This window comes from Vulpes vulpes, chromosome 3 (assembly GCF_048418805.1).
Source record: "Vulpes vulpes isolate BD-2025 chromosome 3, VulVul3, whole genome shotgun sequence".
In the NCBI taxonomy this organism is placed as follows: Eukaryota; Metazoa; Chordata; class Mammalia; order Carnivora; family Canidae; genus Vulpes; species Vulpes vulpes.
The window spans coordinates 117408063-117433593 of record NC_132782.1 but is presented as its reverse complement, the minus strand read 5'-3'; the positions used below and the strand labels follow the sequence as shown (position 1 = coordinate 117433593).

The window sequence follows — 25531 nt, the reverse complement described above, 5'->3', positions numbered from 1 at the left end:
ATTGGGAGGAGCTGGACTAGTGTGAGTTCATTTGCCAACATCAAGGGATTCATGAGATAGACACGAGAACAATTTTAGAACAAACAGATACTCTGATAGGACAGGGATATTAACAAAAGACTGCATTAGAAGAGAACGGTCTATTAACAAATTTGAAATTTTTCTTTATTTCAGAACTGCCTTTATGTACAGACATCATAAAAAAATGCACATACACTGGATCTCTTCCAAGGAACAGAAGCTGGAATTAAAAGTTAAAAGCATTTAAGAGAACTGAAATTGTCCCAGAGAAGTTCTGAGGATCATGCTTCTTTAAATGTCCTTGATAACCTCTTCGAGTTCTTCCTTTGTGAACATGTGGAAATTCTGGCCAGGCTGCACCGTGGCTAGCTGCAAAGAAAGCAGAGAAGGGTTGACGAGCTGGGCTCAATATACCATGCAGATAGCACTAGGTCAGGAGAAGCTGTGTTAGTGATGCAGCTGTTCATTAGGAACTAAAGGATCTGCTGTCCCAGGGATATCGTTTCCAGCCGTGGGTTCCTAAAATAGCTCTCTGACTCCCAAATTAAAATTCTTATTGACCAAATTTTCTATTTTGAGGTTAACTTACCACATAATAGTTAACCAAATGCCTGGTGTCATTGTCATTTCTTGAAGTTACTTAAACAAGGATCAGAAAAGCAACAGCAAATTGCATAGCATCAGTACTTTTTTCTGTTAACGATTCCTTTAGAAATATATATATATATATATTTTTTTTTTTTTTTAGAAATATTTTTAAAGTGTATTTACCCACTTGCAAGTGAAGCTTGTATTGTGTGACCTGTTTCTTGGCCACTCAGTGTTTCAATTTCCATCAGTAAAACAGGATTAATAATAGCACCTAACTTATACAGAAGTTGTGAAGATTAAATGTGTTAACATATGTAAAGTGCTTACAACACTGCCTAGAACATTATAATAAGTACTAAATAAAAAACAAAAGTATGAAATATTAAGTATATTTTGTTTTCTCTAAAATTGTTCATAAGGCAACTTAACCACCAAATTTTTGTTTTTTAAAAGGACTGGCCATGAGGGGCACCTGGATTGCTCAGTCAGTTAAGTGTCTGTCTGCCTTGAGGTCAGGTCATGATCCCAGGGTCCTGAGATCCAGCCCCACATCCAGCTGAGCTCTGGTTCTGGCTCTGGCTCCCTGCTCAGCAAGGAGTCTGCTTCTTCCTCTGCTGGTTCTCTCTCTCTCTCTCACTTTCTCTCTCAAGTAAATAAATTAAAAATCTTTTCTTTTTTTTAAAGAAGAAACTTTTAAAAAAAATTTTAAATTAAAAAATAAAAGGACTGGCAATGAAAATGAAGGATTCCATTAACACTGACAACAGGAAATCAGTTGTGATTGGCAGATATTACTAATAACCAACAATCCAGATATAATCTATTTAAGCTATAAAAGACCAAGGTCAGAAGATGGTTAGTTGCACATTTAACTAAAACTACCAACTTTTCCATTACCTCTGCTGATAACATAGTTCCCCATGTTTTGGGGGCAATACTGAACAGTAGATGTCATTTCCTCATATTGCCTTTTTCTTTAGACTTTAAAATTAAATATACTAGGGCATTTTTGGTAATATTCATTACTGATATTTAAATAATTTGAAAACTGCCAGAATTAGCATCATCCAATTACAGGATGTTTATTATTTTCTGCCTCATCTAAGGTAAAACAGAATACTGCACATTAAAAAATATATATTTTATTCATTCATGAGAAACAGAGAGAGAGAGAGAGAGAGAGGGAGAGAGAGAGGGAAAGAGAGAGGCAGAGACACAGGCAGAGGGAGAAACAGGATCCATGCAGGGAGCCTGACATGGGACTCGATCTCAGGTCTCCAGGATCAGGCCCTGGACTGAAGGCGACGCTAAACCGCTGAGCCACCAGGGCTGCCCAATACTGCACATCTTTAAAAAATCTATTTTATTTACTTATCTATTTATCTATTTATTTACAGTGGGGGTGGGGGGAGGGGGGGGCCAGAAGGAGAGAGAGAGAGAGAGAGATTATCTGGAGCAGACCCTGTAAGCCCAACACAGGGCTCGATCTCATGATCCTGAGATCATGACCTGAGCTGAAACCAAGAGTCCAACACTGAACGGACTGAGCCACCCAGTCTTTATATAATATCACTCATCACTAGATGAATAAAAAGAACCCCTTGGATTTGTATAATGATAATTTTATTTATATAATATGAAAGATACTCTTCTATTTTTCTTATTCTTTCAAAAACCGTTGTGAGGGGGCACTTGGGTGGCTCAATCAGATGAGTGTCCAAACTCTTGGTCTTGGCTCAGGTCATGATTTCATGGGTTGTAGGATCAAGCCCTATGTGAGGGCTCTGCTATCATTTGGGAGTCTACTTAAGATTCTCTCTTCTCCCTCTCCCCATCCCTGTGCACTCACTCTCTAAAATAAATCTAAAGAACCAAACCAATCTGAAAAACACCAAAAAAAAAAACAACAAAAAACAAAAAAACAAAAAGCCAACTGACCAATCTCTGTGAGATAGGTAAAACACACTTTCTTTCACTGAATAATAATTATTAAGCATGTGTGTACTAGTACAATTGTACTAGGCACTAGGGATCCAAAAATGAAAATCTCTTATTTACTAAGGGTGCTGGATGCCAAATACTTTCAACGTTAGGTGTTACAACAGAGCTAAGCATATGTAGAGGCACAAAAGATTGACCTAAGGGAGGTCAAGAAGGTTTCAAAGAGAAGCAACTTTTGAGTTCTTTTTTTTTTTTTTTTTTAAGATTTTATTTATTTTAGACAGCAAGAGAGAGAATCCCAAGCAGACTCCATGCTGAGTGGGGAGTCCAAAGTAGGACTCAATCTTAAGACCCTGAGATCATGACCTGAGCTGAAATCAGGATTCAGATGCTTAACCAACTGAGCCACTCAGGCACCCACTGAGTTGTGTCTTAAAGTTTTCCAAGAATGGGTCAGACAGTGGAGGAGCAGAAGGGCACACTGAATGTGCAAATGCATAAAAGCATGAAACAAGATGATATATTTGCAAAACAAAGTGATTCTGAATGGCTGGAGCAGAGGTTGCTTACAGGATGAGATAAAAATGGGAAGGGGAAGTAGGAAAGACAGTATATTTACTGGTTATAAGTATAGGACCTCAAAATCACAGTGGGTTCAAATTTTGACTTTACCATTTACCAATTCTGTTATTTTGGGCATGATTCTACCCTCTCAAAGCCTCAGTTTCCTCTTTTGTAAAACAGGAATACCCATTTGGAGAGTTGCTGTGAAGATTAAAAGAAATAATTGCATGCAAAATGCTTAGCAAGGTGCCTAACAGATTAAACATTATGACTTAAGAATAGTGAATCATCATACTGTGGAAGAAGTTTCAAATTCATCTTGTGGTCAGGAGTTATAAAAATGTTTTTAAGTAGAGAACAAGCAAGACTAGATGTGTAATTTAGAAAATCAACTTCAGAAGCACAATGATGGGGGCTGTAATGAAATGAAGGATGGCAAAACTACACGCAGGAAAACTAGTTAGGAAACCTCTGAAAATATACAGGGCAGGAGAAAACGGAGTTCCTGAACAAAAGAAGGCACTTGAAAGTAGGGAAGGAGAGGGGGCACAGACATGAGAATTATTTAAAAATGTGCAAAGTCAGTGAAGAGAATGATTCAGTGAAGGGAAAGGGGAAGCCAGAGTCGTCTCGGTTTCTGCTGTGAATGACAGGTACCCCAGTGGTGTCATCTGCCAGAATTAGGAAGATGAGAAGATGAAATGGTTTTCAGGAAAGATAATGTTTAGTTTTAGAATTGTCAAAATTTTGAGGAGTCTGCTTCAGAAAGGTCAAATAATAGGTCTAAAATGTGACCATGAAATCTGACCAACAGGAGTTATCTTAGCAAGAAGCAGTCTGAGGGAAATATTAAGAACAGAAACAAATGGTAGCGACTGAGGAACAAATGATGGGGAAAGCGCTGAAGGCAATGAACAAAGTTCTGCTGGGAAGAGACCTAGCAATAAAGGTTACAAAAAAGGATGAACAGAATAGCTCTCAGGAATAAAATATAACAGACTACTGATAACACACAGGATGGATCTCAAAATCATTATGCTGAGTGAAAGAAGTCAGACACCAAAGAGCACACACTGTGTGACCCATTTACATGAAATTCTAGAACACCCAAAACAAATCTATAGGGACAAAAAGCAGATCAGTGGGAAGAAACGGACTAAAAAGGGACATGAGAAAACTTTTTGGATGATAGAAATGATCTATACCTTAATTGAGGTGGCAATTATGTATTTGTCAAAATTCACTTAACTGTACACTTAAAATAAGTGCATTTTATAGTACATACACTGTATCTCCACAAGGTTGGTTCTGTTTTTTTTTTTAAAAGACAGGACATAGATGGGGGGGATTTAACAAAAGTGGATTTTGTTTTGTTCTCTTTTATTTTTTAAAAGATTTTATTTATTTGAGAGGGAAAGAGAGAGAACATATCAGCACAGGTGGGGGAGGGGCAGAGAGAGAAGCAGGCTCCCAGCTGAGCAGGGAGCCCAGGACCCCAGGATCATGACCTGTGCCAAAGGCAGGCGCTTAACTGACTGAGCCACTGAGGTGCCCCTGTTTTGTTTTCTAAAAAATATGTGACTTGGAAATTTTTTTTGTAGAGGAGAGGCTAGGGATCCAAGGGACAACTGATGGAGCAGGGACCTAAAAGAGATGGAGGAAATGCTCTAGAGCAGTGGCTCCCAAATGTCTGACTTTCTCAGACTGACCATCACATTCACCCAAGGAAATTTCAAAATACAGATTTCTGGGCTTCATTTCCAAAGACTGATGGACAGTTAGATTTAGAAACATCAGTACTGGTGGAGTAAATTGTCTTGGACAGCGAAGTGCCCTTTTGCTTAAATGTGAAGAAAACCACAGTCAGGTATTAATGCAGTTAATGATAGGAAGGAGACACGTCTGATGCTCTTTTCAAAGCAACACTGAAATTGAATGAGCCAAAAACCTTTGCAGTTTCAACTGAACCAAGCAGGCCTCAAAACTTTTTTTTTTTTTTTTAAGATTTTATTTATTCATTCATGAGAGACACAGAGAGAGAGAGAGGCAGAGGGAGAAGTGGCTCCCTGAGGAAAGCCTGATGTGGGATTCAATCCCAGGACTCCAGGATCATGCCCTGAGCCAAAGGCAGACGCTCAACCACTAGGCCACCCAGGTGTCCCAGGCCTCAGAACTTTCATTGTGAAATCAACAGAGCTACCTACGAATTACTCTGAGAGGGGTAGGGGATTTTCTCAGCAGAAATGCTAAGACCCTATCTCATTCAGTACCAACACAAAGTACTAGAAAGGAAATGACAAAATCCCTCCTAAAGGGTCAAGATAGGCGGTATCATGGCATTTGCTGCGCTTGATCATCTCAAAGACTGGCAAGGGTAAATATTTAAAGATCTTTGCTAAGAAAGTGAAAAACAGTATTTACATAGTAAATTTTTCCGTTTCCATTCCAAAGCCCTCCTCTCCCCACTACTGCTCAAGGAGCAACCCCCCCCAACCCCTACCCCTTTCTCCAACTCCACTCAGACCTTCCCACCTTTAGGCCAGCCTCTGTTTCATCATCCAAGTTTGCCACTTTCACTCAGTCTGTGGAAGTGGCTCTACTGGTGAGCCATCCTTAGGCCCTGAACCAGCAAATCTCCACCAGGGATTAATACAAACATACAGTATCTCGGGATCCCTGGGTGGCGCAGTGGTTTGGCGCCTGCCTTTGGCCCAGGGCGCGATCCTGGAGACCCGGGATCGAATCCCACGTTGGGCTCCCGGGGCATGGAGCCTGCTTCTCCCTCTGCCTGTGTCTCTGCCTCTCTCTCTCTCTCTGTGACTATCATAAATAAATAAAAAAATTTAAAAAAACAAACAAACATACAGTATCTCAGTCTATGTTCAGTACCGCTAATAAATACTATGGTAAGTGCTAATTGGTTTAATTACAGATTTGTGATTACAACTGCAGTTGCCTTAAAAAATTTTGTCTAATTGAAATATAATATACATACATACTATGCCTACTATCCAGACTTTTTATAATAATCTGTTTGATGATTCCAGCTTCTCCTAGTTTTTTATTTTTTTAAAGATTGTATTTATTTATATGAGAGAGAGAGAGGCAGAGACACACGCCGAGGGAGAAGCAGGCTCCATGCAGGGAGCCTGACGTGGGACTCGATCCCTCCAGGATCACACCCTGAGCCGAACCGCTGAACCACCCAAGTTTCCTTCTGCTAATTTTTAAAAATTATTTTTCTCCATTAGTATTTTTTTTATTATTTTTTTAAAGAAATTTTATTTATTAATGAGAGAGAGAGAGAGAGGCAGAGACACAGGCAGAGGGAGAAGCAGGCTCCATACAAGGAGCCTGACGTGGGACTCGATCCGGGATCTCCAGGATCACACCCTGGGATGACGGTGGTGTTAAACCGCTGAGCACCCCCCCCCCCCCACTGCCCTCCATTAGTATTTTAATAATGTTTTAAAAGATTTTATTTATTTGAGAGAGAACGAGAGAGAGCAAGCATGGGGGGGGGGGCAGCAAGAGAGGGAGAAGCAGACTCCCTGCTGAGCAGGGAGCCAATTGATGGGGGCTCATTCAGAGGGCTCTCGATCAATTGATGTGGGGCTCGACGGCAGGACCCTGGGATCACGACCTGAGCCAAAGGCAGACACTTGCCTGAACCACCCAGAAACCCTCTATTAGTATTTTAATGTAGCCCAGCAATCCTTTTACTCATCCTGGTCTTCCTTTTCCCTATTCAAAATGACTCTTCCAAATAGTTCCCATTCTCCTAAATTCCACTGTTGCATTCACCCACCCTCAGCAGATGATGTAACAATCACTAAGGAAATACAGGACCTCTCCTCTCCCAATTCACCTGCAAACCTACTTGATCTTTACTCACTACCACCTCCTTTTCTCCCATCTACTCTTAGCATCCTAAATAAGGGCAGTCAGAATCTGGTCCACAACCCTCCATGTCACCCTTACCATCTCACTACCTTTTTTTTTTTTTTTTTTTTTTTTACCATCTCACTACCTTACATTTATCTTGAACCCCAACAGTCAGAAAACCCTCAAAGTTCCTTTTATAAGGGGGGCCTGGATGGCTCAGTCGGTTAAGGTCCAACTCTTGGTTTCAGCTTAGGTCATGATCTCAGGGTTGTGAGATAGAGCCCTTCATCATTGGGCTCCCCCTTCAGTGAGGAGTCTGCTTAGGACTCTCCCTCTCCCTTTGCCGCTCTCCACACTGTGTTCTCTTGCACAAGTACGCTCTCAAATCAATCAATCTTTTAAAAAGTTTTTTCCTTTTACATACAATATTATTTCACATCTTTGAGCCTTTGCCCATGGCTGTTCCATCTTTCTAGAATCCCTTCTCTTCTATTCTTTAGCATCACCTCTTCCAGCCAGCTTTCCTAATGTCCTAGTATATGTTCTTGTGACAATATGTTCTTGTGACAATATGTTCTTATTACTATTATAGAAGTATTGTCTCAAGCTGTTATTATCTATATGGCCCCTATATCATACAGTATACTCCCAGAATGGGAACTGGATTTTCTGTCTGTATCCCTGGCATCTAGTGTAGTACTGGACATATAATGGCTATTCAATATTAAGCTAAATGAGTTCTAATCTTTAAATCAATTCCTTCATTTGTAATATGCCTTCCCTCTTTTAGTTTTCCATCACTAACCTCTGCTTTTGTTTCTTTTAGCATGCTTCTATACACTAGTTTCTTCTCAGTGTATAAAAGTTGTTTTCAAGTCTTTTCTCATGCTTAAAAAGACAAAAATCCCTTTCTTTAATGCTGCTTTCTGCGGATAGTAATAACTCCCTGAGAAAGGAGCCCACTCTTGTTTTGTCCACCTCCCTTCTACTCTTTAACACATCCAATTCTGGCTTCTGCTGTTATCACTTACTCAAAGGATAGTAATAACTTCTGAAGGGATGAATGATCTCCATCCATTCAACCTTTAGCAATGGGAACTATGATATCCGAATAAAAATAATGGAACAAAAAATACCTCTATATTAGTTGCATTCAGCTTCTCCTCCATTACTTGCTTGAGGATGATGAGTGAAGACTTGATAGCTTCTTTCAGTGTCATAGACTTGAAACAAAAAGGGTAATGAGAGTAGCCATTATAAATTAATTCCACTTTCCTTCAAAGATTTCCCCTGTATCTCCCTGAAGAAATAACTTGGCAAATATTAATAAATCAAGTGGCTTAGTTAAGTACAGTGCATGACAAGTATCTCTAGAATTCAAGTAAACCGTTAATACATTTATTCAAAGGAAAAAAAAATCTTATTTTGAACCAGATCAAAGTTACCCACTTTCATCTACGTGATCTTTGAAAAAGTGGAAAGGGCTACATTTCCCTAGTTATCTTCTTTAATACAGAAGCAAGATAATATTGGGAATATTCTATAATGAGAATTCCCAAATAATCTAAAAAGGTTGCCCATTGATTTGGCAAATCTGCTCTTGTACTGTTTTGAACCCATGAACCCAATTTTTTTCATACATAAAATCAAAACTACCAGGGGTTCATGGAAGCAGGCACCATATGAATGAGTATGGCAGCCTTCAACTACAACGATGAATTCCCCAAAACCAAGTTTTCCCAGCCTACAAGATAAAAAGTACCAAATACCTACTTGCTTCAAGAGCCAGACTAGGAAATATAATTATTAAGTAAAGCTGTAAAGATAAAGAATAAACTGTGGTAAACCTACACCATGGTATACCACTCAGCATTAATTACTGTTAAGTACAAAAATGTGAATGCATCCTAAAAATAATATATTGAACAAAAAAGAGCAAACACAAAATACGAACTATATGAGTATATTTATAAAAATGACAAGAACAGACAAAACTCATCTATAGTGGTAAGCGTGGTTACCAGGGAGGAACAAAGTGACTGGAGAGGAGATAAGCATTTTAGGGAGTGAGGGAAGTAGTCTACATTTTGTTTTAGGTGGTACTTACAAGGGTATACATAACCGTCAAACTCCTAGAACTTAACTCTTAAGGTCTGCCCACTGTATTGTATGTAAATTATACCCTGATTTTAAAAACAATAATAAAAGATGTGAGAAGGCTCAATTACCTTGTGGTAAACTTCTTGCAAGGAGCTTTGGGCACCCTCTGAAGCAGAGCCAATTGCTCTAGCATCGCACTGTACAAAGGTTCCAGATGGGTCCATATGAAACCTACAAAACTCCCCCAAAGGGGGGGTGGTTAAAATGAAGCGTGGTGGCATTTTAAGAAACAAACATCTCACTGAAGAATATAAATGTTTGGCTCTGCAGCCAGGAAACCACCAAAATACTGAGGCACAGGTCCAAAGACATTCTGTGCCTAGAGAACCAGATCTTTCAAAAAGTATTTAAACTAATAAATTCCTCAGAGATTCAGAAGTACAGATGATATAAATATTGCACCTGAGTAGGCTTACCTAAATATTTGAGAATAAGGAGCAAATCAATGTTCTAAAGCAAAGGTCTAAAATGCATCCTGACCATAGTAACAAAGTTACTTTTAATTCTTCCCAGAATTAGCAGTGGTGTCAATAGTTTTTCTTTCATAGAATCCCCAAATTTGTCTTTCTATATAAAGAGCACACAATCACTGAACTTTAGAGTTAGACGCCCCTCATTTTTTGTAATTCTATAATAATCTTCTCAGTTGATTTAAGCAAGTCCCCAACCCAAATTAAAATTTCTACCAAAAAAGAAACAGGAAAAAATGGCAAATTATTCTTACAGCTGAGGTCCTTTCTCATCAACTCCTCCAAATAACAGTGCTACTCCAAAGGGACGAGACTAGAACCAAAAAACAAGAGGTCTTAAGATAAATGGCTATTGAAGTAGGCGGTCAGAGGGGCTGAGAAAGGTATGTTCAGAAGACAAATATCCTGCATCCCTTAGAACAGCAAGAAAACTTGACACAAACACCACACTCACCATGGCACCTGGATCTGCATCTTCTTCACCAAACTGTAGAGCTAGATTGGACACAGCTTGAGTCACACTTTCCACTGTCATTGTCTCATTGTAGGTGAACCAATGGTTCTAGAAGAAGAGCAAAATGTGGTCTACCTCTTCTTTTTCTTCTTCTTCTTCTTTTTTTTTTTTTTAAGATTTATGTATTTATTTGAGAGAGACAGCACATGTGGTGGAGGGCAGAGAGGGAGAGAGAATCTCAAGCAGACTCCCTACTGAGCACAGAGCATGATGTGGGGCTCACTCCCACAATACTGAGATCATGACCTGAGCTGAAATCAAGAGCTGGACGCTTAACCAACTGAACCACGCTGGTGCCCCTAAACGGTCTACCTTTTAAATAAGAAAAGCATTAAAGCAGCCCACCATCCCACTACACACATCCCTGTGAACTGTGATTGTAAGCTGAATGCTCAGCTCCATTTCGTTTTCCTTAACACTAAACTCAAATGCTTGGGACTACATGAGGAAGAGAAATAGCTCTGCAAATAAACTCTGATCAAAAGGACTCTTAAGTAATGACAGACTAGAGGATGACTCCATTGAAAACCAGGTAACCCCTCATATAACCAAACTTAGTCTTTGCACAAAGTGAATGCTAACAGTTAAGTGCCACTTTCCCTCACAGACCTTATCTCATCATTGTGTTTATTGGTGTTTAAATTTTTTTAAAGCTTTTATTTATTTGAGAGAAAGCATGCATGATGAGCAGGGCAGGGTGGGGGAGAGAGGAGAGAGAGAGGGAGTAGCAGACTCCCCAGTGAACAGGGAGCCCCACGTGGGGATCAATCCCAGGACCCTGGGATCATGACCTGAGCCAAAGGCAGATGCTGAACCAACTGAGCCACCCAAGTGCCCCACTGGCGTTTAAATTAATGACTTACTTGTATATAAGTCTGACAGCAAAGTTGAAAATAAATGCAAAAAAATTTTTACCAATCAGATTTTTTCTTACTGGTCTATTCTCCAAGCAGAAAATATCAGTATTCCTGATCAGTATCTGTCACCTGGAACCATAACATTACTTGCCACAGGAGAGCGGTTATTTGCAAGCCCAACACCAAAGCAGTTGGGATAGAATGCCCTTTAGCTACATCCACTTCTTGCTATGGTGCTCCCACAAAAAGTCAATTAGGGAACAGAAGGCAAAATTGCTTTATATAAGGCAAATCAAAAAGAAGCAAGAGACTGTCAGCACTATTTGTCAGCTTCCTTAAAGCTGCAATGGTTGGATGGCTAGACCCCAAGCCTCAGAAAGTTATAAACTAGGGATTCTATCCAAAACCACTCCCAACAGCTACATTTGATATTAACACAGATAACCCACAAGATAGCCCAGGCAGCTATATCGTCATTAACAAGGAACTCAAGCATCATGGTAAAAAAGAGAGATGATGCTAATTTTACCTGTGTCTCCACTCTGGCTTTATCAATTAAAGTCTTAGCATCAGCAATTAGCCCACTCATGGCACAACCTGCAATGTAAAAGCAATAGTGACCCAGGGGCCAAATCCTTGCAGACTCTTTCATCCACTCAGGAAATAACTGAAATACTGAAATGGAATCATGGCAGCCATATAGCAATCCCATGGCAATATACCCAAGAGACAGATGGGAAATTATTTGATTAACTGTACTGAACACAAATATAATTATATTACAAATAAATAAAAAACCACCCACAATAACACAGAAGTCCAGTAAGATAGAAGACAGAAAAGAACAGCCAAACAAACATGATTTTCCACATATTACATCCTTAAGCATCCCTTTAGCACTTTGTGACCACAATGCACTTTCAAAATAAGCAAACACTAGTATTCCAACAGAAGAAATAAAGATAAAAAATAACCATCTCACTATGAGCTATGGTGAAAGACCCTATGATAAAATCAAAAGCTTTTTCATCTTCCTGACCAAATACAAACCACATAGTTTAGAGAGAAAGTTTACCTAACAGTCCAAGATGCCAAAGTTATGGCTATTACTTTATATGCCATGACTCAAACTCTGTATCTCCAGCCTAAGCCTTATTCCCACATTTCAAACCTATAAAGCCAAATGACACGCTTAATATATCTCCTTGGACGTACCACTGACTCAAATCAAGTTCTTTCCCTTCTAGACTCCTTGGCCCTCACAACCTATCAGACCCCAAATTCTATCAGTCTCTATCAAATTGACCTGTCTGGCATTAATCCTACTTTCTCCATTCTCTGGCTACTGCTTTGGTTAAGGCCCTCATTATTTCCATGTGGATTAAAGGAAATTTCTTACCTGGTCTCCCTGTTTCCAGTCTCAAACCCCTTCACTCTACCTGCAACCTTGTTAATCAGAATGGCCTTTCTAAAATATTCATCTGATCATATTACCTCAATGCTTAAAATCTTTCTCATCAATGCAAAAGGATCAAGTTCAATCTCTTTAGCATAGCATAATAAAAAGAACTTCCAACTATCTGATCCCAAGCTCACTTCTTGATATAGTCTGCCTCCCAATTATACCAAACTGTTTGTGCCAACGTATTCCATATTTTACACCATCAAGGGTTTCTATTCTCTCTAACCACAGTGCTCTCCCTTGCTATACCCAAACACTTGTTCACTTGGTGAACACTTCCTGATCTTTTGCAATTCAACTCAGCTCAAGCTTCACCTTTATAGAATCCTTTTCTCAACACCCACTACCACTGGCTCCAGACAAAACTAATTATTTCCTCCTTTGTACCCCTACTGAGCACATACTATAGCCTTTCTTAATACCTTACATCACTCAACTGCATATTCTTATTTACATGTCCACCTTCACCATTAGGCTGTATGTTTCTGAAATACAAGGACTATGTCTCATTTCTCTCTGTATCCCTGATGACTAGCATGTATCTGGCACACGGTAGGTTCTCAATTTGCTAAAGTAACACTGATCTATCTCCAAAAGAGAGGTGACTTGAGTTAAAATAAAAACAATGTTCTAATCTTAAAAGATTAAATCTCAGTTCCTATATCCATGAAAGAAATAATGTCAAGCTCTCAGAGTCACCAGGGCATTTGGTTCTAAGGCCTTCAAGTAATTATTTTCTGATTTTACTGATGTTTCATTAATAAGATGACTAGTAGGTTAAGAAAATTTGGACAGCCAACTAAAATACCACGCTATAAATAAGCAGAACTACTCACCCTGTAATACTATAATGATGCCAGAAGCTAAGGCAGGAGAATTTAAACAGAGACCAAAAAAAAAAAAAAAAAAAAGTGCTGCGGTGTGGGTGAGGGATGTAGAGGGTGACAGGGAGTAAAAAGATAAATCTGAAAACAGAGGAAGAGGACGGATCTGCTCAAATATTCTTATGCTCTCTGAACCTTAGTCACCCTAAAGAGCTTTAAGAATTCCTCTTTTTAGTGGACACCTCTAGTTTTCCACATGATCCCTCTCATGGTTTTCTATCAGGATTAACATTATGCATCACTGAAGACCCAACCATCATAGGGAGCTGGCCGATTCAACCTTTACATAGTTCAACAACCATCATACATGCCAAGTCTAAATTTGAAGGAGAAAGGGACTTCTGGGAGTAGGTGAGCTCTACAGCTGCTTCCTACTATTATATTATGCACACTGGCCTACAATCTGAAAAACCATAGCTAACAAAGGAATAAGATATTCATCTAATATGCGCCTCCCTTGGAAAGCCAAAGAAGACTAACCCAAGCCAGATCCTACAGAACGGCTTTCCCCTACTCCTTACCTATGTGAGCATCGATCTCTACAATTTTCTCAATGCTGCTTGGCTCCATGAGTGGGGAGGTAATTCTCTTCTCCACAGCTAAGCACACACCCTCTGATGTCTGGATCCCAATGGCTGTAGAACCAAGCTAAAAAGAAACGTATTATGGTTATCGTGTACAGGTTAAAGAACAGTCTCACATACTCACCAGGGATCTCTCTGAATAACCTCACAAGACAGAAGTTTCAAGTCACATCTAGTATGCAGACCCCTAGTAAGTAATGTAGTATTCCTATCTATGGCAAGAGCACTAATTTACAGAATTTTGTTCTTCTAACGGGAAAGTTCACTAAGTTCTTAAAAATATGTGGGAAAGGATCAACTCTAATGCCAATATTTTGGAGGAGCAGATTCTAAAGTTCTAAACAGGCATGCAAAAAAACAATAAAACTCTAATGTTTTTCTTTTCACCTCTGTCATCTTGACTTGTCCCAAACGCTTTTATTTCTCAAATTTACGTGACCTCCAGAAAAGTAATGTATTTTAAAAAGAAAAAAAAAAAAAAAGGAAGAAAAAAAATCACAACACCCATTACCAACATAAAAATATATATATATTTTTTAATTTTTATTTATTTATTCATGAGAATACACAGAGAGGAGAGAGAAGCAGAGACACAGGCAGAGGGAGACGCAGGCTCCATGCAGGGAGCCCGACGTGGGATTCGATCCCGGGACTCCAGGATCGCGCCCTGGGCCAAAGGCAGGCGCCAAACCGCTGCGCCACCCGGGGATCCCCCAACATAAAAATATTAACTTAATCTTTTGAGGTCACTAGCAGTTCACAGTATAGCTTAATTTCATCTCTCCATTTCCATGGCACCATCCTAGTCACCAACCCTCTATATTTCTTTATCTGCAAAATACATCAAGAAGAATAAACATATTAATATATAAAAGGCTTAAAATGGTGCCTGGTGCCTAATAAATGAATAATAAATTTAGTCATTCTTCTTATACGCCTAGATTATTTCAACAGCCTCCTACTTAGGCTCCCCTACTTAATCTTTCTCTTAATGTATATTTCATGTTATGGCCTGACTGATCTAATAAAATGCTATTTTCATTATACTTCTCTGAAGAATTAACATCTCCCTATATTGTCTGTAACATAAAATCCAAATAAGCTTCCACAGCCCTCAAAACCTAATCTCACTCTTCTCTTCCAATTTTATTACTCAGTATTCTCCAAAAAAATCCACCAGGTATAGCCTAACCCATTTTCTCATGCTATATTATCTCCTACCCTTGCACTTCTGCTCATGCAGTCTCTCCCCTTGAATACAATCTTCTGACTATCCAAATCCCACCCACCATTCATAAAGCCTTCCATGACTAAATGTGCTCTTTCCTCTGAATTACCATTATTATTTAGTTAGTTCTACAAACCAATGCCTGCCAGTGCAAGCCACCAGACTGTTATTGCAAAAGATTCCAAAGAATTCCACGAATCATTATGTATAACACATTTAACATGTCTGCACACTGACCATGTCTCATACATAGATGTACTACTTTTCAAATGGGTAAAGTTGTGACTTTAAGTGACACATACCAATTTTTTATTATATAATATCTTAATCAGTGTTTGCATGCATAACTCTAGGAGATGAACTATAAAAGAATTTTATGTAAAAAAAAAATGAGTATTCATACTTCTAGTTAAAAGGTATAGACTGAACACACACATTAGCTCTACTCCTTTCCCCAGCCTGGTAATAGTACAAGATTAAAGGCTGGGGGGGGAGGAGATAAACAAATATACTGGGACAAAGAGAATGGGCAAAGACACGCAACAAAATTTCGAAGATGAGTTAGTGATAAATTACTTAGCAGATCTGTGAATTCTGAATCCTAAACCAGTGGTAAAGAAAAATCAAGAAACTATCTGATTTATATCATAGAACCCCCCAAAAAAGGAAATGGTGGCAACAAGGACCTCTGGCAATAGACAGAGGAGCTAAAAAAAAATGTGAGATCAGTTCAATGTCTACCTAAGAAACAGATTTCCAGATCCCTGTCCCTGTGCTGTAAAGCTAGATAATGGCCTCACCCTAACTCCTGTAGAAGACTCTGAAGAGGGTAAAATAGAGTGGTCTTTGGGTTGGGGGACACTAAGCACAGTCAAAGACTACAGTGAAAATAGGGGTATTAAGTAAAAATTGACAAGCTTAATGTTAAGAACCTCAGCCTTTCCCCGTTCAGCTCTCAGAAACTAGTTGAAACGCTCTTCAGGCATGAAATGAGAAGGGGCAGTTTTCTCTAGAGCAGTGATTTTCAAACTTCTGAGCACTTCTGCTCTTTCTCTCAAATAAATAAATAAAATAAAATCTTTAAAAAGGGGGCGCCTGGGTGGCTCAGCAGGCCTTCAGCTCCAGTCAGGATCTCCAGTTCCTGGGATTGAGCCCACATGGGGCTCCCAGCTTAGTGGAGAGTACTTCTCCCTCTTCTTCACCTCTCCCTCTACATGTGCATGCTCTCTAATGAATAGATAAAAAAAAATAATAAAAAAAAAAAAAATCTTTAGGGGCACCTGGGTGGCTCAGTGGTTGAGCATCTTCCTTTGGCTTAGGTCATGATCCTGGGGTTCTGGGATTGAGTCCCACATCAGGCTCCCCATGGGGAGCCTGCTTTTCCCTCTGCCTGTGTCTTTGCCTTTCTTTCTGTGTCTCTCATGAATAAATAAAAAAAATCTTAAAAAAAAATTCTTGGAGTGCCTAGGTGGCTTAGTCAGTTATGTGTCTGACTCTTCTTTGTGTGTGTGTCTGACTCTTGATTTCAGCTCAGGTCATGATCTTAGGGTCAAGGGATCAAGCCCTGCATCAGGCTTCACGCTCAGCAAGGAGTCTGCTTGAGATTCTCTCTCTCTGCCCCTTCCTAGGTTCACTCTCTCTCTATCTTTCAAAAAACTCCTTAAAGAAAAAGAATATATTTCATCCATAAAACAAGAATAGGACACTAATAAGAAAAAGGAAAAAAACAAAAGAGCTTGGAATTTAAAAACACTTTCTTATGAAACTATTGGAGAACCTTTACCAAACTGAAGGAATACATGAAAAGAAAAAAGGATGACACACGGGAGCTAACACAAGAGGGAGTTAAAGGGAAATCCTAGGGTGATAATGACCGAATATAAATATATACAGCTGTGCAGTATGCCCAGAGAACTAGTCCAGACTGGAGCAGGTCAGAAGGCTCAAAGATTTATTTAAGAACCTTTTTTTTTTTAAGATTAATTTATTTATCTGAGAGGGAGAGAGAGCTCTTGTGTGTGCATGCAAAAGAGGGGAAGGGGCAGAGGGAGAGAATCTCAAGCAGACTCCCCACTGAGCTCAGAGCCTGACTTGGGGCTTGATCCCACCACCCTGAGATCATGACCTGAGCCAAAATCAAGAGTCGGAAGCTTAACCAACTGAGCCACCCAGGCACTCCTATTTAAGAATCTTTAATAGGCTATTTCAAGTGCCTGGGTATTTTGAGAGACTTTGGGGATGATTTTGTAATATATAAATATTAAATTAAGCACATTTTTTTTTAAAAAAAGAGAGTACTCAACTTCCAGGAAAATACTGTGCAGAAATGGGAAAATGGCTTACCTGTGAATAGTACTTACACAATCATACAGATAAAAATGTTGACTAGTGATCTTACAAAATTATGCTAAATATGATATATATATTGAGTGGGTCATCTTACCCCCACCACAGTAGGAAATTGTGTGTATGTCTGTCTGTCTATGTGTGTCATTAGGGGCAGAAATTATCACGCTCCACAATATAAAGTCTGTGGATAATACCTAAACAAAACAAAACAAAACAATGTAAGTCTGTGCTAGAAATATGAAGTTAATGCCAAGAAAATTATCAGCTAAAAGATTTTTTAAAGTGTTGCTTTTGGGAAACTGAAGATAAAGGGGACAGTCTTCAGGGACTGCTGTTTTTCAAGAAGTTTTTGTAATTGTTTTATCTTTTGACTCTGAAACTACATACAGTTATACCTTAATAAAACTTTTAATCAGAAAATATTATCGTTGAATTTAATTTGGCACTTAGTCGTTCTCTAGTTGTTTTATATATTGTGTATTGCTCTTAAATCTCCAACTGAATAGAACAGAATTCATACCTACTTTTATTTTTTTATTTTTTATTTTTTAAAATTTTTATTTATTTACGATAGTCACACACACAGAGAGAGAGAGGCAGAGACATAGGCAGTGGGAGAAGCAAGCTCCATGCACCGGGAGGCCGATGTGGGATTCGATCCCAGGTCTCCAGGATCGCGCCCTGGGCCAAAGGCAGGCACCAAAACGCTGCACCACCCAGGGATCCCCCATACCTACTTTTAAATTTTATCTAGCGAAGTTGTTCTCAACCAGGGGCCACTTTACTCTCTAGAGGACATATATCTGGAGAGGAAAGTCTTGAGACATTTTTGGTTGTCATGGTTGGAAATGTATTGCTACTGGCATCTAGTGGGTAGAGACCAGTGATCCTGCTAAACATTCTACCTTGCACAGGATGGTCCCCCAACAAAGAAATACCTGGTCCAAAATGTCAGTCCCTGGGTACTATAATTATTTTGTGGATGAAATATTCTCATATTACAAGAATAAGTTCTCAGCATATAAAATTTGGCCTCCACTTAAATAACTTCCTAAGCTTCCACTCAAAAAAGGATTAATAGTTTCAAGACAGTCTACTTTATAAAATATATCAAAATCAAGATAATTTTCTTTTGAACATTTACACTCACCCCCAGATGTTTCAATATTAAAGTTCTGCCTAAACTTCACCCTAACCCTTGATGGGAACTGGGGAAACGGAGAAGCAAAATGAGAGAACATTTAACTTTATGTAGTTATTTCTTTAGTATTTTAATTATAACCAATGTCCAGATCCTCAGTATAATACCTTAATTTTGATACTGCCACAAATTATTCTCCCCCCACAAAAAACCTACTCCAAAGGCAATTTTTTTCCATTTCTGCTGGCTGTATCTCACTCATGCCATCCATACAGTACCTTCAAATGACAATTTCTACTTGTCAGCCATTCCTAGTCATTTCTCCAGATCCTTTCATACTATTGAATATTTAAAGTTATCAAATTGCTTTCTCCCTGGCAGCTCATAAATTGTTTAAATACCAGGTAGTTGGGCAGCCCCGGTGGCGCAGCGGTTTAGCGCTGCCTGCAGCCCAGGGCATGATCCTGGAGACCGTGGATCGAGTCCCACGTCAGGCTCCCTGCATGAAGCCTGCTTCTCCCTCTGCCTGTGTCTCTGCCTCTCTCTCTCTCTGCATCTCTATGAATAAATAAATAAAAATCTTTAAAATATATATATAAAAAATAAATTAAATAAATAAAAAAATAAATACCAGGCAGTTTAAATACCAAAAAGCCTGAATTTTCATACAGGTTAAGTCACATCTATTAAAGGCCACATCACTATTTCTTAGTCCAACATAGGGCTAGGGATCGGATGCCACCTACCTATCTTTAAGCAAATCTGGAAAATCACAGTAAGGAGCTTAACGGAGAAACCCTCCAAAACTGAGGATTATTCTTGGTTTGCACATCTGGGTGGAACTGTTGTCTTTAGAGACTCAAAATAAATGCCACAGCTTGGAATTGTGATAGTTTCATACTTCATAGTACTGTATGGTTTCAATATAGGACAAACGTGATCAGAAACAAAAATAGGCACTTGTAGCTGGCCTACCATTTTCTGTCCCACCATCCATCATAGTGCATCTACTTCTACTTCTATGTCTTCAACTAATCAAAATCTTTTGCCCTTTTCCAGATTTTCTTATTAACCATTTCCTACAATACATTCTTTTTAGAACTGGTAACTTAGAGAGAAACACAGGAGCTCTCTTCAGTTATGTGAAGAACGGTCTTTGGAGAAGGTTTATACATTCTGTATGGTTTCAAGGGCAAAACTAGGACCAAACAAAAGAAACTTCAGGAAGCTAGACTTTTCATTCAATACAAGGATAAATTTCTTAGCCCTTATGAATTGTTTTCTAACAGGATGAGCCATCTTGCAAGAAAATACTCTATCACTAGGACTCTATAAATATTTGAGGATGTAGAGGTGATTGAAGTACAGAGTGAAGGGTTGGACTAGATCAGGGATTCTCAACCCTTGCTAGATATTAGATTCACTGAGGGAGTCCTTAAAAATACTGATGCCTGGACTTTACCCTGGACAGTCTATATCAGAATTCAGACTATCCATAGTTCAACAAATGCAATCCCATGTGATAACTAACTTTAAGTATAGCTTACTTACTAATTTTTTACAGGTGATCATTTAAATGATTTGTTCAAAATGTCTCCCAGGTGCTAACTCTAGACTTCTATACCCCTCTCTGTATCACCAAGAAGATTACGAACACAAACGTGTCACTCCAGTCCCACGAGAAAAAGCTATATAATATATAATTATGAACAGTTATCTGTTCAAAAGGTTTTAGGAATGATATTGAAATTGCTATTAGAATGGTTAGTTCTTGGTTAAGGGGAGATAATATTTTCTAAAGAAATAGCTAATACACATTCACTCCAAATATTTTGCCAGCAAAGCATTAGGTTGCCATGAAATTTCAAAAACTTGCCACTTGATAGTATACCTTGATAGCTTCAATGGCATATTCCACTTGAAATAATCTTCCTTCAGGAGAAAAAGTATTGACACCCCTATAATTTAAAAAAAAGTATTAAAAATTGGCAGAAAAAATAAGCATAGATACATGAAACTCAAGTTCCTTGATATTTAGCTCAAATGGCTACAAGATATAAATATCATAATTCTTTCACCCAAAACAATCTGTAGCTATTTTTTGTACATTTTTGTAAAAGCTTTTGTACAGCTTTTTAAGAAAATGGAACTTATGTATGGAATACTTCTGTCCTATTCCCAGAGACTTCAAACTGATCAAATGAGAGCAGGTGACCTTCTGCCTCAACCCTGAATCAATCTGTAATTCCTTCAATAAATTCATGCCCCAAAACTACCAGGCGATTCCCAAGAAAATAAGTATTTATTCTTATCCTCTTCTCATTACATGGATTTGCTGTTAATATCTTACTTTTTAGTATAAGTTAGCTATAAGCACATTTATTTATTTGTAGCAATTACTATTAGTATCTTAACAGACGGAGGTCTGTGTAGTTCCTAAAGCCTAAGCTAATTTATTTATTCCATACAGATTTATATCCATTACATGCCAGACTTCTTTTTCTCTCCAAAACACTTCCCCACCTTTCCTTGCTCCAGTCTTTTGGAAATCACTATAGAGAAGACGCATCAGTCATGGTCTTAGCTACAGAAGTTTTCAGGACACAATGGACACTTCAAAAATACTTGAACAAATGAATGAAAATAGTTACAATCCTTGGTTTATGGAGTTTTGATTTTATAACATGTAATATGATGTGTAATACAGCATTTTCAAATTTATCAAAAACTGTCTTCAAAAAAAATTCATATATATCCCCCAAATATAAAACAGGTAATAATACAAGTTAACACTTAGCTGTATATCTACTATATGCCTCGCATTGTTATAAACCTTTAAATGATTACCTCACTTAATCCTCAAAGTAATCCTACGAAGTAGCATTTTGAGATAGATACTATTTCACAGATGAGAAAGTTGAGACACATAGAAGTTACCTAATTTGCCCAAAGTCCCTCAGCATATAAGCAGCAGAGGTGGAATTAGAATTTACACAAGTGACTGCAGAGTCCAAGCTTTTAGCTATTTCACTATACCACCTCTGGAAATTATTACTCTGGGTTAAATGAGGAGTGAAAGGAGAATCCCACCATCCATTCCCCTTTCCCAGAGGTCATTTAAAAAGTTCAGAACCTGGGGCACTTGGGTGGCTCAGTTGGTTAAGCAACTGCCTTAGACTCAGATCATGATCCAGTCCTGGGATCAGGACCCACACCTGCTTAGCAAGGAGCCTGTTGCTTCTCCCTGTCTACCACTCCCCCTGCTTGTGCTCTCTGTCAGAGAATAAATAAAATATTTTTTAAAAAGTTCAGAACTCTAAGGAACAACTTTTTTTTAAAAAAATATTTTATTTATTTATTCATGAGAGCAGACACAGGCAGAGTTCGCAGAAGCATGCTCCCTGTAGGGAACATCCCTGGATGGAGGACTTGATCCCAGGACCACGACCTGAGCCAAAGGCAGAAGCTCAACCACTGAGCCACCCAGGTGCCCCTCTAAGGAACAACTTCTTTAAAAAAGATTTTATTTATTTATTTGAGAGAGAAAGAAAGCATAAGCACAAGGTGGAGCTGAGGGAGAGGGATAACCTGACTCCATGTTGAGAGGGGAGCCCCATGCAGAACTCGATCCCAGGACCCTGAGATCAGGACAAGCTGGTCAGAGGCTTAACCAACTAAGCCACCCAGGCACCCAATGAACAATTTTTAAAAATGACTGAGTGAAAAGCGAGGACAGAAGACCTGGACTTAAGTTCTAGTTCTGCAATTAGCTGTAATTCCCTCAAATGAAAAGCAAAAACCAAAACCTATGCTGCCTCTGTTACAAGATAATTAATACTGAATTTCATAGAGTATGAAAGAACTTTGTAAAGTGTAAAGTACTATGTGAATATAGCATTTTTACTCTAATTCAAGTACTTCATACTAGTGAGGTACTACCAAATCCTAACATGGGCTCTACTCTTAGCCCTCTAACTCAAACTTTACTGTTTCCCTGGGTCATTTTATTTACACTAAGCACCAACTACTTTCAAATCTCTATTACCAGTTTGACCTCTTTCCTAATTTAAATGCCTCCTAAGCATTTTTAAAAGGATATCCCATTAGCACCAAACACTCAACATTTTCCAACATGAAATCTCTCTCTCTCTCTTTAAGATTTTATTTATTTATTCATGAGAGACACAGAGAGAAGGCAGAGACACAGGCAGAGGGAGAAGCAGACTCCCCACAGGGAGCCTGATGCAGGACTCAGAACTTGATCCCAGGTCTCCGGGATCACGCCCTGAGCCGAAGGCAGACGCTTAATCACTGAGCCACCTAGGCACCCCAGAAATATCTCTTTAAATCCAGCCATCCTTGCAAAATCAGCTCCATCTCCTGCCATTCCTATTTCATTTCTATTTTAAAACATCTCCAATCTCCCAGTTCCCCAAGCTTGAAAGTTCTGAATGATCTGACCCATTTCTCTCCATCTCTCATATTAACAATATGCCAAGTCACATCAATTCCTCCCACATAGTAACTCAACACTCTTCTTTCAGTCTCAACGCCCTCATTACCTTTCACCTATTATAACAGCCTTCTAACAGATATTGATTCATTCTTTCCTCTATTTCAGTCAAATAATCTCTGCAAACACAATTATAAAACTTAACAGGAAAATTAATAGCATATGGTTGCCCAGAGTAAGACCTGAACTCAACCACACATAAAAAAACCCATTCAGAATCTAGCACCATCCTGTTTTTCCCATAGTTCACCATTCCCATACATACATGCATCATACATGCCACCCAGAACAGAATTTTCCCAAACATGAACTGTGCTTTCCCACTGCCCTCCCTTTTTCATACTATATTCTTGGCCTCAAAAACTACTGACTTTTACAGTCCATATTTATTAAAATCTTCCTCTTTCTCAAGACTCAGTTTAAATACCAGCTCCTTTTTAAAGTTTTCAATAATCCTCTAATATTGAATGCAATCTCTCAACAAAACTCCTATAGTACTTGATTTGAATTTCTCTAATGACATGAATACACTTCCAATTTACACTATAATTATTTTTGTAAATAGTTCTTTAAAAGACAGTCTCCCATATGAGAGTAAGGATCTTGATTTTGTTCACTGCTGTATGGCCAGCAACTAGACAGTGCCTTGTACACAGCAAGCATTCAAGTATATTAGCTAAGAGAATTTTAAAAAGCTGTATTTTAGGCATTCTTGGAAAGATACAAAAATGAGTAACACTAAGCAGTCACTGAAAATGTTAAAGATCACAAAATCTTAATAAAGGTTTTCTGATAAATCAGGATAACAATTTCTATCATGTACACCCTAACAAAATTCTATCACCTAAAGAAGATTCCTTTTAATGCTCTGGGATATACATACTAACAGTCATTTTATAGGACAGTAGGAAAAGCTGTCAGTTTTTAAACTTCACATTATCTATTCTAAGAGTCAGTAAAAGAATAAAAAAGTGGTAGTTCCAGGTGTTAAAATTTTGACAGGGTCAACGTATACTTTCACAAGAAATGCAGCTCCTAAGGACCTAGTAGGAAAGGAAAATCTGCCCTTCTGGGCTTTAAAAAGAAAAAAAAACAAAACACACAAACCTTCTATAGTAGATGAAAACCTAACTGACCAAAACAAAAACTGAAAGTGAAAATGTCTACAGCTTAAATATGCACAATTTAATATTATTTAGTACTTCCAAGTCCTGAAAACTGTTGCTTTTTAAAATAAATACAACAATTTCACAACCTTAATTTCGAGAACAGATCTGGCCCTAACACACAACTAGCTTGCTATAAGCTTCTTAAAAAGCCAAAAAAGCCCAGGTCCGGTCGACTCAGCGTGATGAGGAAACTCTTGAGAACCACTCTAAATTCCAGTTCCTATAAAATCAGACTCCACACTCTTATCTGTGCAGAACTGAGAATGCCTCGGCGCTTTTGCATAAAAGTACACATCCCAGCACGCCCTCCTAAGTTTCAAAGAAAAGGCCGCTGTATTCCCACGACTAAGGAACAAAACGAGGTTGTTTCCCTAGAAGGAAAGGGGAGCTGAAATTATGAAAGCCATTAAAGAATCTCTAGTTGCTTTTTCTTTCAGGCAACACGTGCACTTTTTTTTTTTTTTTAAAGGGAGTCATAGCACGAAATGATGAACGGGGGAAGCGGCGACCCCTGGACTCCTCCGGGTTAAAGGTCGGAGCCCCGGCCCCTCGGCCTCTCTGAGCACAAAGCGCAGCTTCCCGCTTCCGCACCGAGCCGGGACCCAGCAGTGACTCAGCGGTAGGACCCGGCGCGAGTCTAGCTCGGGGAATCGCCCCGGGCGGCCGGGGACAGCAAGAGATGCCCCGGGCCGGGCCAGACTCGGATTCCCGGGGCGCCCCATGACACGGCAGAACCCAGGCCGGGCCGGGCCCCGGTCCTGCCCGCCCAGAAGCCCGGCCCCATCTCCCCCACCCCGACGCACAGACCTGTCGTACTCAGACCGAGTGAGGAACATGGCGAGGGCAGAAGGCGGCAGCGGCTACGCGGGGTCTTTGAGAGCCAACACGAGCCCGCCGGCACCCAGCTCGCCCGCACCACCACAGCGCGAGGCCCTGCTCCCGACCGCGCGTGCGCCTGCGACCCCTTCAGCCCGCCCGCCTGTGACGGCCTCCGATTGGTTGGTCGTAGTTCCCGCCGACGTGATTGGCCCAACGTGCCTCCCTGCCAGGCCGCGGTTGGTTTCGGGGAGGGCGGGACCAGGGCCGAGCTTCCGCTTCACAGCGCAGGGGGTTGCTAGGGGCGCTCGGCGCGGGAGGCGTGTGGAGAGAGTTCCTCCCCCGGAGGAGGTGCGAGCCGCCCTCAGATTGGCAGCCGGAG

At 39.5% G+C, this 25531-nt stretch overlaps 1 protein-coding gene across 2 annotated transcripts; it reads right to left on the bottom strand.

Moving 5' to 3' along the window:
* Positions 1-141: 141 nt before the first annotated feature.
* Positions 142-25319, bottom strand: PSMA5 (proteasome 20S subunit alpha 5). Of its 2 annotated transcripts, none has more exons than XM_025996368.2 (9): positions 25141-25319; positions 20543-20609; positions 13871-13997; positions 11533-11600; positions 10087-10194; positions 9887-9945; positions 9231-9333; positions 8139-8225; positions 142-390 (listed from the first exon to the last, which is right to left on the bottom strand). In XM_025996368.2, exons 1-9 carry the CDS (start codon positions 25167-25169, stop codon positions 313-315), a joined length of 726 nt encoding a protein of 241 aa, XP_025852153.1. In that variant the 5' UTR covers positions 25170-25319; the 3' UTR covers positions 142-312. The 2 variants fall into 2 exon arrangements, with proteins under 2 accessions (XP_025852153.1, XP_072610504.1); XM_072754403.1 differs by having other exon boundaries at positions 20543-21801; positions 22143-25278.
* Between the last annotated feature and the right edge of the window lie 212 nt (positions 25320-25531).

Bases quoted from the DNA above. Each gene is read 5' to 3' on its own strand.
- PSMA5 (XM_025996368.2), bottom strand. From the start codon at position 25,169: ATGTTCCTCACTCGGTCTGAGTACGACAG. The intron at 9,334-9,886 runs GTAAGAATAATT...GGAGTTTTGTAG, and splicing joins GATGAGAAAGGACCTCAGCT to GTTTCATATGGACCCATCTG. The intron at 8,226-9,230 runs GTAATTGAGCCT...TTTTGTTTCAAG, and splicing joins TGCAAGAAGTTTACCACAAG to TCTATGACACTGAAAGAAGC.